Below are 13,471 nucleotides of genomic sequence, written 5' to 3'. Positions count from 1 at the left end.
TTTACACAAGATTAAAGGGGCAGTGGATGCATGGATACGAAATTGGCTAAGGGACAGAAAGCGGAGTAGTTGTGAATGGTTGTTTTTCAGACTAGAGGGAAGTGTACAGTGGTGTTCCCCAGGGGTTGGGGTATGACCACTGCTCTTTTTGATATATACTAATGACCTGGACTTGGGTATACAGGGCATAATTTCAAGTTTGCAGTTGACACAAAACTCAGAAATGTAGTAACCAGTGAGGAGGATAGTAACAGACTTCAGGAGGACAGGTCAAATGGGCAGACACATGGCAGTTGAAATTTAACACAGAGAAGTGTGTAGTGATTCATTGAGGTAGGAAGAATGAGGACAGGCAATATAAACTAAATTGTGCAATTTTAAAGGAGGTGCAGGAACAGAGCGACCTGGGGGTTTATGTACACAAGTCTTTGAAGGTGGCAGGACAAGTTGAAAAGGCTGTTAAAAAAGCATACAGGATCCTTGGCTTTATAAATAAAGGCATAGAGTACAAAAGCAAGGAGGTTATGCTAAACATTTATAAAACACTGGATAGGCCCCAGCTGGAGTATTGTGGCCACTTCTGGGCACCACACCTTAGGAAGAATGTCAAAGCTTTAGGAGAGTGCAGAGGAGATTTACTAGAACGGTACCAGAGATGAAAGACTTCAGTTACGTGGAGAGACTAGAGAAACTGAGGTTGATCTTCTTAGAGCAGAGAAGGTTAATGGGAGATTTGATAGAGGTGTTCACAATCTTGAAGGGTTTGATCAAGTAAATAAGGAGAAACTATTTCCAGTGGCAGAAGGGTCAGTAACCAGGGGGGACACAGATTTAAGGTGATTGGCAAAAGAACCACAGGCGACAGGAGGAAAAAAAATTCATAGCGAGTTGTGATGATCTGGCATGCACTGCCTGAAAGAGTGATGGAAGCGGATTCAATAGTAACTTTCAAAAGGGAATTGGGTAAATACTTGAAAAGGGGAAAAAAAAAAGGCTGGGCTATGGGGAAAGAGCAGGGGAGTGGGACTAATTGGACGGATCTTTCAAACAGCCGGCACAGGCACAATGTGCTGAATGGCCTCCTTCTGTGTTGCATCATTCTATGTTATTTAAGAATCACAATCATTTTAGGACTATTTAAAGCTCATTTTACTTTTCATGGTACTGAAAATACTTTCATTGTTATTTCCAAAAATAGGCAATTCAGAAGACACAAATAAGCATGGAATAACAGGACACAATCCCATTACCAATAAAGAGGTTATTGATCCAGTATGCCCTTGTAATACAGCGACAGGAGCACACGTCCGTAAGCACCAAACACGGATCACTTTATCACAGCTGCCTGCAGCAATCAATGTGTTCTCGTAGTTAACAGCCATATCAGAAATCTCAGCCGAGTGCCCACGCAGAGTGGACAGGAGTCGTCCATCATCTGTGGCCCAAATCTTCACCAAGCAATCATCTGAACCCTGGAAATAGTACAGTAGATTTAAAGTACTGGAATACAAGTTACATGTTATTTAAACTTAAATCACATTACATGAATACCCAAGTATTTGTACTCGAGCTTCAAAAATGGTCCTGTAGCCCATGTCCACTGCTGCACAAATACATAAAACTTCAAACTTTTTTTAAACATAGATAACATATACACATGCTATATATTTTAAATATATAAATATATCTCAATGTGCATTCAAATCAAGAATTAAATATTAATATTGCCCGACTGTAAAGATATAGCCCGAGGTCAATTGAAAGCTAATTGCTGTTGGAGTTTCATTTATATAGAATCACAGGATCGTTACAACACAGTAGGAGGCCATTTGGCCCGTTGAGCCCATGCTGGCTCTCCAAGAGCACTTCAGTTAGTCCCAATCCCCCGCCCTTTCCCCGTAGCCCTGCAAATGTTTTTCCTTCAAGTACTTATCTAATTCCCTTTTGAAAGCCACGATTGAATCTGCCTCCACCACCCTTTCAGGCAGTGCATTCCAGATCATAATCACTCGGAGTAAAAAAGTTTTTCCTCATGTTGCCTTTGGATTTTCTGCCAATCACCTTAAATCTATGTCTTCTGGTTCTCGACCCTTCTGCCAATGGGAACAGTTTCTATCTACTCTGTCTAGATCCCTTATGATTTTGAACACCTCTATCAAATCTCCTGTCAATCTTTTCTGCTCCAAGAACAACCCCAGCTCCTCGAGCCAATCCACATAACTGAAGTCCCTCATCCCTGGAACCATTCTTGCAAATCTTTTCTGCACACTCTGTTAAGCCTTCACATCCTTCCTAAAGTGCAGTGCCCAGAATTGGACACAATACTCCAGTTGTGGCCGAACCAGTGTTTTATAAAAGGTTCATCATAACTTCCTTGCTTTTGTACTCTATGCCTCTATTTATGAAGCCCAGTATCCCGTATGCTTTTTTAACCGCTTTCTCAACCTGCCCTGCCACCTTCAATGATTTGTGCACATATACCCGCGGTCTCTCTGTTCATGCACCCCCTTTAGAATTGTACCCTTTAGTTTATATTGCCTCTCCTCGTTCTTCCTACCAAAATGTATCACTTTGCACTTTTCTACGTTAAACTTCATCTGCCATGTGCCCAGCCTGTCTATGTCCTCTTGTAGTCTATTCCTATCCTCACTGTTCACTATACTCCCATGTTTTGTGCCATTTGCAAATTTTGAAATTGTGCTCTGTACACCCGAGTCAGTCATTAATATATATCAAGAAAAGCAGTGGTCCTAGTACCGACCCCATGGAAACACCTGTATACCTTCCTCCACTCCAAAAAAACAACCGTTCACCACTACTCTCTGTTTCCTGTCACTTAGCCAATTTTGTATCCATGCTGCCACTGTCCCTTTTATTCCATGGGCTTCAGCTTTGCTGGCAAGCCTATTATGTGGCACTTTATTAAACGCCTTTTGGAAGTCCATGTACACCATGTCAACCGCGTTGCCCTCATCAACCCTCTGTTACCTCATCAAAAAATTCAATCTAGTTAGTTAAACACGATTTGCCTTTAACAAATCCGTGCTGGCTTTCCTTAATTAATCCACGCTTGTCCAAGTGACTGTTAATTTTACCCCCGATTATAGTTTCTAAAAGCTTCCCCACCGCCGAGGTTAAGCTGACTGGCCTGTAGTTGCTGGGTTTATCCTTGCACCCTTTTTTGAACAAGGGTGTAACATTTGCGACTTTCCAGTCCTCTGGTACCACCCCCAAATCCAAGGAGGATTGAAAAATTATGGCCAGTATCTCTGCAATTTCCACCTTTACTTCCCTCAGCATCCTAGCTTGCATCCCATCCGGTCCTGGTGACTTATCTACTTTAAGTACAGCCAGCCTTTCTCGTACCTCCCATCAATTTTTATTCCATCCAATATCTCAACTACCTCCTCTTTTGCTATGAATGTATTGGCAGCAGCTTGTAAATTCCCAGCTCCTTCCTTTAGGGAGAAGCCAAAAGAAACTAGTAGAAATTTACTGCTTTAAAAAAAAACTGTTCATTGGTAGATTAACCATCAGCTCAGTTCTGATTTATTACATAATATTACATAGAATTGTACAGCACAGAAACAGGCCATTCGGCCCAGTAGGTCTATGCCAGTGTTTATGCTCCACACGAGCCTCCTCCCACGTTACTTCATCTCACTGTATCAATATATCCTTCTATTCCTTTCTCCCTCGGGTACTTACCTAGCTTCCCCTTAAATGCAGTTATGCAATTCATCTCAGTCACTCCATGTGGTAGCGAATTGCACATTCTCACCATTGGCTTAAGCCAATCAGCCTTTAGTGTGATACAAATCATGCATGTGCAACACATTGCAGTGCATTAATGTTCCTCATAATATTTAACATTTAATTTCTAGTGTACAAAGAAAGTTCAACAGAAAAAACGTTCTGGTTGGCTTCATAAGTCATGCAAGTTTTTTAAAAATCCAGTCTGACAAGAGGATCTGCCCAACAATTAATCTCTAATTGGCCCAAAAATCAGAACTTGGGACCTCACACACACACACACACACTTTAGCAACAGAATAATACACCACCCGCGCTTGAAAAATCTACCGTGAACAGCGTCACAAAAGATCTGCTTTATGAAAAATAAACTGCATATTTTAAATACAATATTCCTTTATTAACTAAGTAATTTAATGAAATGAATGTACTGCACCGATACCAAGTAAAATACATTCAATAATTTTGCATGTTTTTTTAAAATTGGACAACTCAGTGTAGTAATTCATCATGAGCAGCAAGGTTACCATTCAACTCCATAGAATAATGTATATTCTATACTCTGTTTATTACTCATACTGAATGCTCAATGGTCTTCTCACCGTGAAAACTCTTCTCCCTGCTCGGTCAAAAGCTATACAGTACACAGAGGAAAGATGCCCAAGTATCCTCTTATACATTTTCACATGCTGGTACGCAACAACAGGAAAAACATGGCTGCGCCGTCCACATCCCGTCAGCTGTTTGGCATTGGTGATGTTCACTGAAACAGCAAATGAGAAATGTTGAATATCTATTTGTGGGGTCTTGTGATATCAATTTTCCCACATCAAAAGAATAGCCACGGCAGTATATATATATATATATATATATATATATATATATATATATATATAAAAAAAGGAACTTTCTCTGCATTTAAAAATATTGATTTCTAAATGTGCAATGGCCCTGCAAAATGGATGTACACCCCTTCATTGTGCTATGAACCTGCATTAGTTAATTCTTTATCATGCCTTGAAATTAAGCTACCATTCTCTAATGTATTGTACCCTTTGTTAATGAAACGAGGCTCAAGAATAACATATTGGAGCCCCTTAACCCAGAAGACTAAAATTGATGAACCTTCTCCAGCCATTATCTGAGCTACAACCTATTGTCAGTCAGCAGCTTAAAGAAGGATTGAAGTGCCACGTTAGAGTCACAATTTTAGAGTTCTTTTCTCGTCCTAGCACCTGATTACTGAATATTAAGAAATGTTTACTTTTGTGAAAAAGCATCCCAAAGCAAAAACAGAAAATAAGCTATTTTAAAATTTAAGTTCCCAATCAATTTTGCATTTTCCCTTTAATTTCACTTTCTATATGTTCATATGCACTTTATAATGCAGTTTTATTTATGTTTCTGCTGGTAGCATGGAGACACTCTTCTCAGCAGCAGCCCCACCAGCAGGTGCAGAGTGATACTGTAGCCATCATTAGCTTTATCTTTGTTCCCCTGCCCCCATAATTTTGCAATGCATAAACAATGCTAATTATGAGCACACCAAGCTGGTGAGGTGTTTCTAATAGGTATATCACTATCTTTCTGACTTACCAACATTTGGAGGTTTTCCATAGTTCACAGGTGGTTCTGGTGGCCTGCCTCGATGAAGGGCAGCGAAGGCAGGGCCTTTCCATGCTACATGTTTGCAATCTGGAAGAGAAAGTTACCATTGAAGCATCTGAATTGAAGTAAAACCTGTGTTCTAAATGTTTGGAAAGTGACAGAATAGTTTTTAACCACACTTCTTAATGGAGCTTCAGCCAAGATGTATCTAAATTGAGTTGTAACAAAAGCCTTGCAATAGCAAAGGTTGCGTGTAGGTTTGATTGTGGGTTTAATTGTATTCAGCTTTTAGTTTGTCATTAACAACTTCCAGAATGTTAAGCAAACAGAGGCTGCATCTAAGGCCAAAAGATCCCACACATACCACTTGAATACACTGGAGCGTTTTATGTTAAGGTGGCATCAGTCATTTTGCAGCTACTTTAAATAGCAGAAAAAAAAGGTGAATTTTAAATAGACAGAGACAATGAGTAGCCTAATGGTGCTATAGAATTTTCCAGCTCGACTATCAAGATCACAAACTAACCTAGCCTGTTCCACTGTGCAACGCTGAGCAAAATCAGGTGCAACAATGTGTGTGTATGTGTGACTATTTCAAATATGATGCTTTCACCAAATTATAATTTCTCATTTTAGTAATCCTTTCGATAAATTTACTAGTGCAGTTTCTAAAAGACCCTCAAAGTACAATAGATTGGAGAAGTGCTACATTTTTTTCTACAAAATAACCAGTGCATTTAAACTCACAATTCATTTAATTTGTCACCAATGGCAGTTCCAAAGTCAGTAGCGAAGTAAACACGAAAATGCGTCTTCCATTTTATTTACCTTTTGTAGTCCGTAATAATGACTGTCGTCCCACTCCCAGTAATGTTTGCACTCCAGGAACACTGGGCGGGATCTCTTTATCCAAAAGGGGACCAATTCGCTGACAAATTTGCAGCAAGTGATCTGAAGACACATGTTTATTGGCTAAAACCTAAACAAAATCAAAGAGAATTATGTTGGCACACACTCACATTTCCAACAAGTCCCTTTTAATCAAATAATTGTTTTTCGCATTGCCGCAAGCCATTAAAGGATCAGAAAACTGGATTAGACATTACTCAGTATATATTGCTTGCACATTTGAAAAAAGTTCAAGCTTATAAAGCAGTTCCTTCAGTAAATTTACAATTTTTGTTACTTACTCCCGCTGATAAAGAAATCAATCAAAATATTGAAGTGGCACAATTTTAGTTAAATTTGCACAACTTCACCAAGTATACCACATACATAAAGAGGCATTAAAACACTTGCACTAATTCCCAGATATTTTTATATACTCAGGGCTGACCAAGCAGGGGTCTTGGTGTATTTTAGGATGGAACACAATCAGTAAATACATTTTAAATTAAAGAGTTTAAGTAAATTAGGTTAGCCTATTTACTAATAAGATTAGCTACCTCGCAACCTTCCTTATGTCTCTCGCATCCTAATGTCTCAAATCAATCCAGTTGCCCACTTGTAGTACAAATCTGCCACTGACTTCAGCAGCTAAGTTGGCATTAAATTTGTGCCTCCAATTTCTAAGACCCATCTGTGAAGTAAATCTGCAGAGGTCAGAAGGAGATACCTGAATTATACCTTAGTATATGTTAACAACTACAAAAATGTAATTGTGTCAAAATAAACCATTGCGGTTGTAGATTTAAGCACCCGAAAATTCCCCCATACAGGCAGTGAAGTGAAATGCCTCATCCGCTTGACTCCCTAGCCGACTTCAGATAAATTCCAATTTGCTAATGAAATTTTGACAGGCTGATTTAGCCCATAGAAGGTTTCCTCAGTTTACAACTTGTAGCAAAATGCTACAAATTTTACTATGAAAAGTGACCAGAAGTGCAACATCCTTTAGAATGATGGTACAGCCCAGTACTCAATCAAGTGTACAATTCTTTCACTGCAACATTCATTCAGATTTTAATTAAAGCTGAATGGACCAAGCCACAGAAATGTATGCATCACCAGGATCCTATTGAAGACAAATTACTAACTCTGGGGTATCAGAAGGATGCTATATTTCTCAATCGCCAAATAATTCTACAATGTTACAAATGGAGATCTGAACCCTTAATGGCATCATTCAATTCTCCCTTGTTCCTAGGTTATAGATCTTGCTGCTAGCTTGACTCAATCCGAGAAGAATGGAAGAGATTGGTGGCTCAGTGGGTAACCTTTCACCTCCTGAATTTGATTCCATTCCAAATTTCCTTAGTGCAATGAGTTTAGGCAGTCTTAGCCCAGGGTGTGGTGGGCACGAGTTCACAACATAAAATTAACCTCAATCAAATGAACACTCACGCTGCAAATAAACCTACAGACAGCAATTTAAAAACATAACACAGCAATTCATGGGAAACCAGAGAGAAAAAGTTCTATGCGCCATATACCAGTGATCCTTTCAACTCCTGTTTCTGGGGTCAACCTGGATATAAATTGTACTATAACAGGTTACTTAATTAATAGGCCTCTAAAGGGGCATTATACTACAAATATTAGTTACTTGTAACATGTAGCTGGAACACTGAACACTGCAGCTTCACACCAGGTTGGAGTTGTATTTCACCCGGTACAAAGCTTCGATGCTATGAGATTATCTACTAGAAGTGATCTTGCATATCCTGCTTTCAGTGCCAGGTGAAACCATCTCTTAGAGGAGTCAGAATCACCAACCTGACTCCAGAGTTACAATGCAATCAATTGGCATCTCAAACCACTTTACATAGACACAAAAGTAGTACCACAGTACTCAATGTATTTTTTCAGATCAGCTGCTTTAGATTGAAACTGTTCGATCACCAGACCAAAATTGATACACAATCACAGCAACTTTTGGCAGCCGATGCACTAAAAATAAAAACCACACCTCAACTGTTATTATTTAATCTAAGATGTTCGATCAGCCTTTAAAAAGATATAGTTAAAATTAGCTCTTGACTCCTTTTTCACAATACTTGTAATTTCTGTACCAATTCATATGTATACAGCACCAAAAGTTACTGATCGCCAATTAATATTTGCTGCTGGACTGCAATTTTCAAGCACCAACTCAAACATTACGACACATTTATGACAAAAGCAGTGGTCAAACAGAAGCCTGTAAATTATGAAAAAAAATCAAGTGCAACATTCAGGGGGAGAAATTGGGTGAGTAGCGCCACCTGTTAGTGCCTAAAGAGGCAGTCAGTGGCTGTAGCGCCACTGGCTGCGCCTCCCGCGATATTCAGCAGGGGCGCTAATGGTGGCGTTAGCCTGTTGCGCTGCGCCGCCACCGATGATGTCATCGGTGTGCGCAGCGCCCCATTAGCGCCCCGTTCACGATATTTGGTAGCGAACGCTGCTGTAGCGCCGTTCGCTACCCGCGCCCGGTTCACAGGGCCTTGCTGTGCCGGCAGCGGCGCAAGTTAAGGTGGAGGTGCGGGGCGGCTGCCCGCCTTTTTCGCTGGCCACTTGCCAGCACCTCCGTCCCCGACCTCCTGACCCCCCCTGCGGCATTGCCGGCTGTTTCCCCGAGAGCCCGGCACTTCTCCTCGGTGCCGGGCTCTTTTGCCGGCACTCGCGATCAGGGATCGCGCTGTTGCAGGCCCCTCCCCCTTAACAATGGGAGGAAGGCCTGCAGTACCGCAGCGTGCCGTGGCGCTGCGGCACGTTGCACTGTGATATTCAGTTTCAGCGCCTTAAGAGGGACGCGGAGCGCCTTGAGCCGCGCCCCGTGTCCCTCGAGGGTTTCTGAAACTGAATTTCTGGCGATCGGTATTACTCCCAACGCAGCGCAAAAATCAGCGCCCAGGCGAACTTGGCGCCTCAACCCAATTTCTAGGCCTCAGATTTTAAGCTCAGTGCTGGATTCATAAACTTCCCGTGCCGGTATTGCAAAATTGACACTTTTTGCTACTAAAAGACATTGAATAAAAAAGTTGAGGAACAGCTACCAGAAATGACCTGTCAATAAGCAGTTCTTTCAAAGAACAATTTCAGAGAATCATAGAAAAATTACGACACAGGAGGCCATTCGGCCAATCGTGTCAGTGCCAGTCGGAAATGAGCTACCCAGCCTAATCCCACCTTCCAGCCATTTCACGTCATACTGGTCTTAATAGATTGAGTGTCACGCAAACTTAATCTGAATAATGAACAAAAAAAATGCAACAACTTTACCCACCTAAAAGAGGAGCAGGTAAACATTTCTATCCTGCTGCTAGGATTTATGCTACATGATTAGAGACTGCTCAAAAGTAGTGAGTTCAGAAATTGCACATACTAATAAAATAGACAAATACCAAATTGATCGCAGACTTCAATCTATTTCTGATGCACATCATGTTAAATGGGTTAAAACAACTTGGTTAACCACGACAAATTCACTGAGAAAACATATTGGCCCGGAATTTGCAGTGGGTAATAACAGCGAATGAACATTGAAACTGACCGCAACTTCAGGATTTAGCGCATGCGCATTCTAACGCGAAAATCCTGAAGTTGTGGTCAATTATTCACTGCTTCGCCGCTGACCGCAAATTACGGACTTTTATAATCAATCTGCACCAGTCCTTTGTGCCAAGTGTTCCATGGATACTTTGCCACCTGATCACTCTTGCCTTGGCATGAAATTTCTACAACTTACTTTTGCAATTTTACCTCATCTACATTATTTATTTTTTTAATCTCCCTTTAATTTTAGTTTCAATCACTTATTGATCCTTCTTAGAAATGCACTTACTGAGAAGTATATCAGAAATACCATAGCTCATTAGGTGCTACTGTGAATGTAAACATCCAAGCTAAATGTAAATTCTTATATAGGCTAAAAAATGTAGACAGACAGCTAATTACAATAATCTTAATACAAAGTCCAGCTCTCATTACACAATACTTCCAGAATTTTCTTTCTCAGTGCATTATCTTTCTTTATTGTTTTAATTCTCTAATGTAATTTGATATAAGCTTGCAAGAAAAGTTTGGCTACATTAGAAAATCACACGAATAACTGATCAAACTTTTACAAAGTCATGGTAAAATGGAATTTCATTCCCACTGCACTATGAATCTTCAATTGCTTATGTAGTCATAGTATGCTGTAAAACTTACAGTATTGTACTCCACTAAAACTGATCCAATTTAATATCCAACATGCTCCTACTATCCTATATTCATAATTTAAAAATTATTAATGAATCACAAATGCACGCAAATCGTCTTAAGCATTCACCATGACAATTCAGCTCTCTGCAAATTGCTGCTAGAGCAATGACAGCAAGTGCATAAAGATCAAGTGTCAGAGAGGGTTTGAAATAGCCAGAAATGGGCTGACATGTTTCACTCAGTACTGAACTAAATTTTAGCCTGACTGAAGCACAATATTCAACCAGCTTGTAGCCAGATAAACTCAGCTTCAGTAAGTCATTTCTTGTCCTAACAACTACAAGATCCTCACCACTCTCCTTTTGGTTATGTACCCACTATCAGACATCTCCAAACAAGGCACAGCTTTGCAGCCAACTCCGCAATGTTACACCTCTTCAGTAAAGGATCCAGCTGTGGCATGTGGACTGGGCCAGTAAAGGCTCTTGTTCTCCCTCAGCTCCAGAAATCCAAATTGCTGAAGAGTTACTGCCTGGATCAGACCTACTAACAAAGGCATGCCCTGAACTATGTGAGGACCAGTGGTAAGAACTGCAAATAATGTGGTCAAACGGGATTCAAGAATGTTGACTGCGAATGTAGTGAACAACTGATGTTGATTGATATCTATGTATTTTGCTAATTACAAATAATGTTTACATTTATTTATAATATATATTTACTAAAGTAAATCCCCGTCTGCTAGCTTAATTGAGACCAAGGTTTTTAATACTTGCAACCAAGCCATCTAATATTTTTTTATATATATATATATATATATATATATATATATATATATATATATATATATATAAATAAAATATATATTGTAAACATGAAGGGTTTTAATTGTTTATTTAAAAATTTCTAGTTTGTTCAAATAAATGAAATTGTTTAGTACGGGAAATCTATTACTTTCAAATAAAAATGCAATACCTGGAAGAAATAAATTGCATATTAACAAATCAAATGAATTCCAAGAATTAATCTTCTAAAAGGCCATAAAATAAAAGAAAACCCTTGAAAGAATGTATATATAAAAATCTGTGCATATAAACAAATGGCCACTGAATAAAATTCTGTTTTAATCACTGAATTGAAAACACATAATTCAGTGCAAAACAGAAACAAAGGACAAGAAACAAATGTTCAGTCATTCTTTAGCTTAAATTAGAACGACGAGATATATAATTTCTATTTCCCTTCCAAGTATCTCTGAACATCCTTTTGTACAAATTTCAGCCTATATAGTCACTCATCTGACTATTTCAGAAACAATGAGGGATAAGACAAAAAACACACATCACCAAACACTTCATTACATCCAGAGGAACATCTTCAAATGTTACAACACAATTTCAAAAAGTAACAAATGGAAAAGAGAAAAGATGGCAAACAATGGACTAGTCATTGCTGTAAGATATTCCAGCTGTCTATTATGTGCAGTCAGTATAAGGCAATGCTAATGAATTGGCAGACGTGCTCGACATCAGCTTCCTGTATCAGAGCCTGCTCGCCAAGCTGCCAATGGGAGAAGACGTCACATTCCACCCAACCCCGGCGACAGATCAGAGGAGCTCCCCGATTGGAGGAGATCCCAATATCCGTACGTAACCTCAAATCTCCCCCAAACTATTATTCAGAATAAGCGCTTTATTTTAATTAAAATCGCTTTCTTCCTTTTTTTATTCTACACCCGATTTTCACATCGATTGCTGAGGGTACATACCGCACACCCAAACCGGGCTGTGTCGATTCAGCAGCAGCAAAATGTTAATGTCCCGATTTCTTTTCCTTTTTAAAGAGTTCCCATTTTTTTTAGGGGGCTCGATTTTTTTTGCGGGAGATTCAATTTGCCAGAAAAGAAAACAAAAAGTTTTTTTTTGCCGAGTGCTTTAAAAAAAACTCACCAGGTTCTCGAAGCTCCTGCGGTGCTCCTTCCCTTCCCAGTCCAGGCGCTTCGGGATCAGCTGAGGAGGAAGATGGAGGAAGGAAGAGAAAATATAAGTCGGCGAAACGGTTCGGGGGGCCGGTAAACCGGCATTAGAATCACACCCGGAACGGGAGGAGATTTAAAGTGGGCGAGAAAGGCGAGAGCGCGCAGCGGCTGTTTTTACCTGATGTTCCTCCAGCTCCTGGATCAGGACCTGCGGGAAAGGAACAAGAGTGAGTGAGTGAAGGGGATTAAAATACAAGGTGGGGATGGAAAGAGGCTCCGGCTCTCTAAATGGGCCTCGATCGAATCAACTCACCCGCGCCGACTTCTGACAGGGTCCGGACAGGAGGAAGCGGGCGATCAGGTAGTAGAGCTCTGCCGGGTGAGGAAAGAGAGAGAGAAAGGAAATAAAGTCAAACAGGGCGCCGGCTTTTAAATTAACATGGCACTCAGTCTCACCCAACAACCAAAAAATTATATACACCAACACCCACCGCGCTCCAGCTGCGACGCTCGGCTGGAGTCCGCCCGCCTGTCCGACATGTTGTCCATCAGCTGACGCTGGGCCCGGCCGGCTCGGCCCCGCTCGCTGGCTGCGGCCCGTGCACCGCACGCTCCAATCACCATTCAGGGCAAGGCGGCCGCCTCACCGCCCGCCGGCAACCTTCCGCCTCCCACAACTAATCCTCCAAGTCCTTTCCTCCTCAACCCGTGACGGAGGAGGATCCCGACCGCTGGCGCGCACGCGCTCGCTCGCGACAGGATTATAACATTGCAATAATCAAGGGGATTCGACGCCTGCTGTTAGCTATAGGAGCCCGGAGAAGGGGGAACGACTGGTGGAGGGATACGTTATTTTTTTGCTCTCGCTCAAGTCAACGGAACGTGATGGCGGAAGCAGCTGTGCGGCGGATTGACTGACATGGGAATCAGCCAATAGGGAACGTCGCACTGGGTTTTTAAAGGCTTCAACGAGGCTATTCAGCCAATTGGTGAGGAGTTTTTTTGGGG

At 40.9% G+C, this 13,471-nt stretch overlaps 1 protein-coding gene across 3 annotated transcripts in view; it reads right to left on the bottom strand.

The window, feature by feature from the left end:
• Positions 1 to 13,189, bottom strand: part of brwd3 (bromodomain and WD repeat domain containing 3) — a 140,614-nt gene extending 127,425 nt beyond the window's left edge. For all 3 annotated transcript variants that reach the window (XM_085995363.1, XM_085995372.1, XM_085995382.1), the window contains exons 1-8: positions 12,955 to 13,189; positions 12,777 to 12,835; positions 12,642 to 12,671; positions 12,435 to 12,494; positions 6,190 to 6,340; positions 5,350 to 5,448; positions 4,356 to 4,516; positions 1,251 to 1,472 (exon numbers count right to left, since the gene is read on the bottom strand). In XM_085995363.1, coding sequence (XP_085851489.1) covers positions 1,251 to 1,472; positions 4,356 to 4,516; positions 5,350 to 5,448; positions 6,190 to 6,340; positions 12,435 to 12,494; positions 12,642 to 12,671; positions 12,777 to 12,835; positions 12,955 to 13,087 — 915 coding nt within the window. In that variant the 5' untranslated portion in view covers positions 13,088 to 13,189. The remainder of the gene's footprint in view (positions 1 to 1,250; positions 1,473 to 4,355; positions 4,517 to 5,349; positions 5,449 to 6,189; positions 6,341 to 12,434; positions 12,495 to 12,641; positions 12,672 to 12,776; positions 12,836 to 12,954) is intronic.
• Between the last annotated feature and the right edge of the window lie 282 nt (positions 13,190 to 13,471).

The sequence above is a fragment of the Somniosus microcephalus genome, chromosome 1 (assembly GCF_052327205.1).
Source record: "Somniosus microcephalus isolate GS21.2 chromosome 1, FLI_Smic_1.0, whole genome shotgun sequence".
NCBI classification, from domain to species: domain Eukaryota; kingdom Metazoa; phylum Chordata; class Chondrichthyes; order Squaliformes; family Somniosidae; genus Somniosus; species Somniosus microcephalus.
This window is presented reverse-complemented; position numbering and strand designations above follow the sequence as displayed.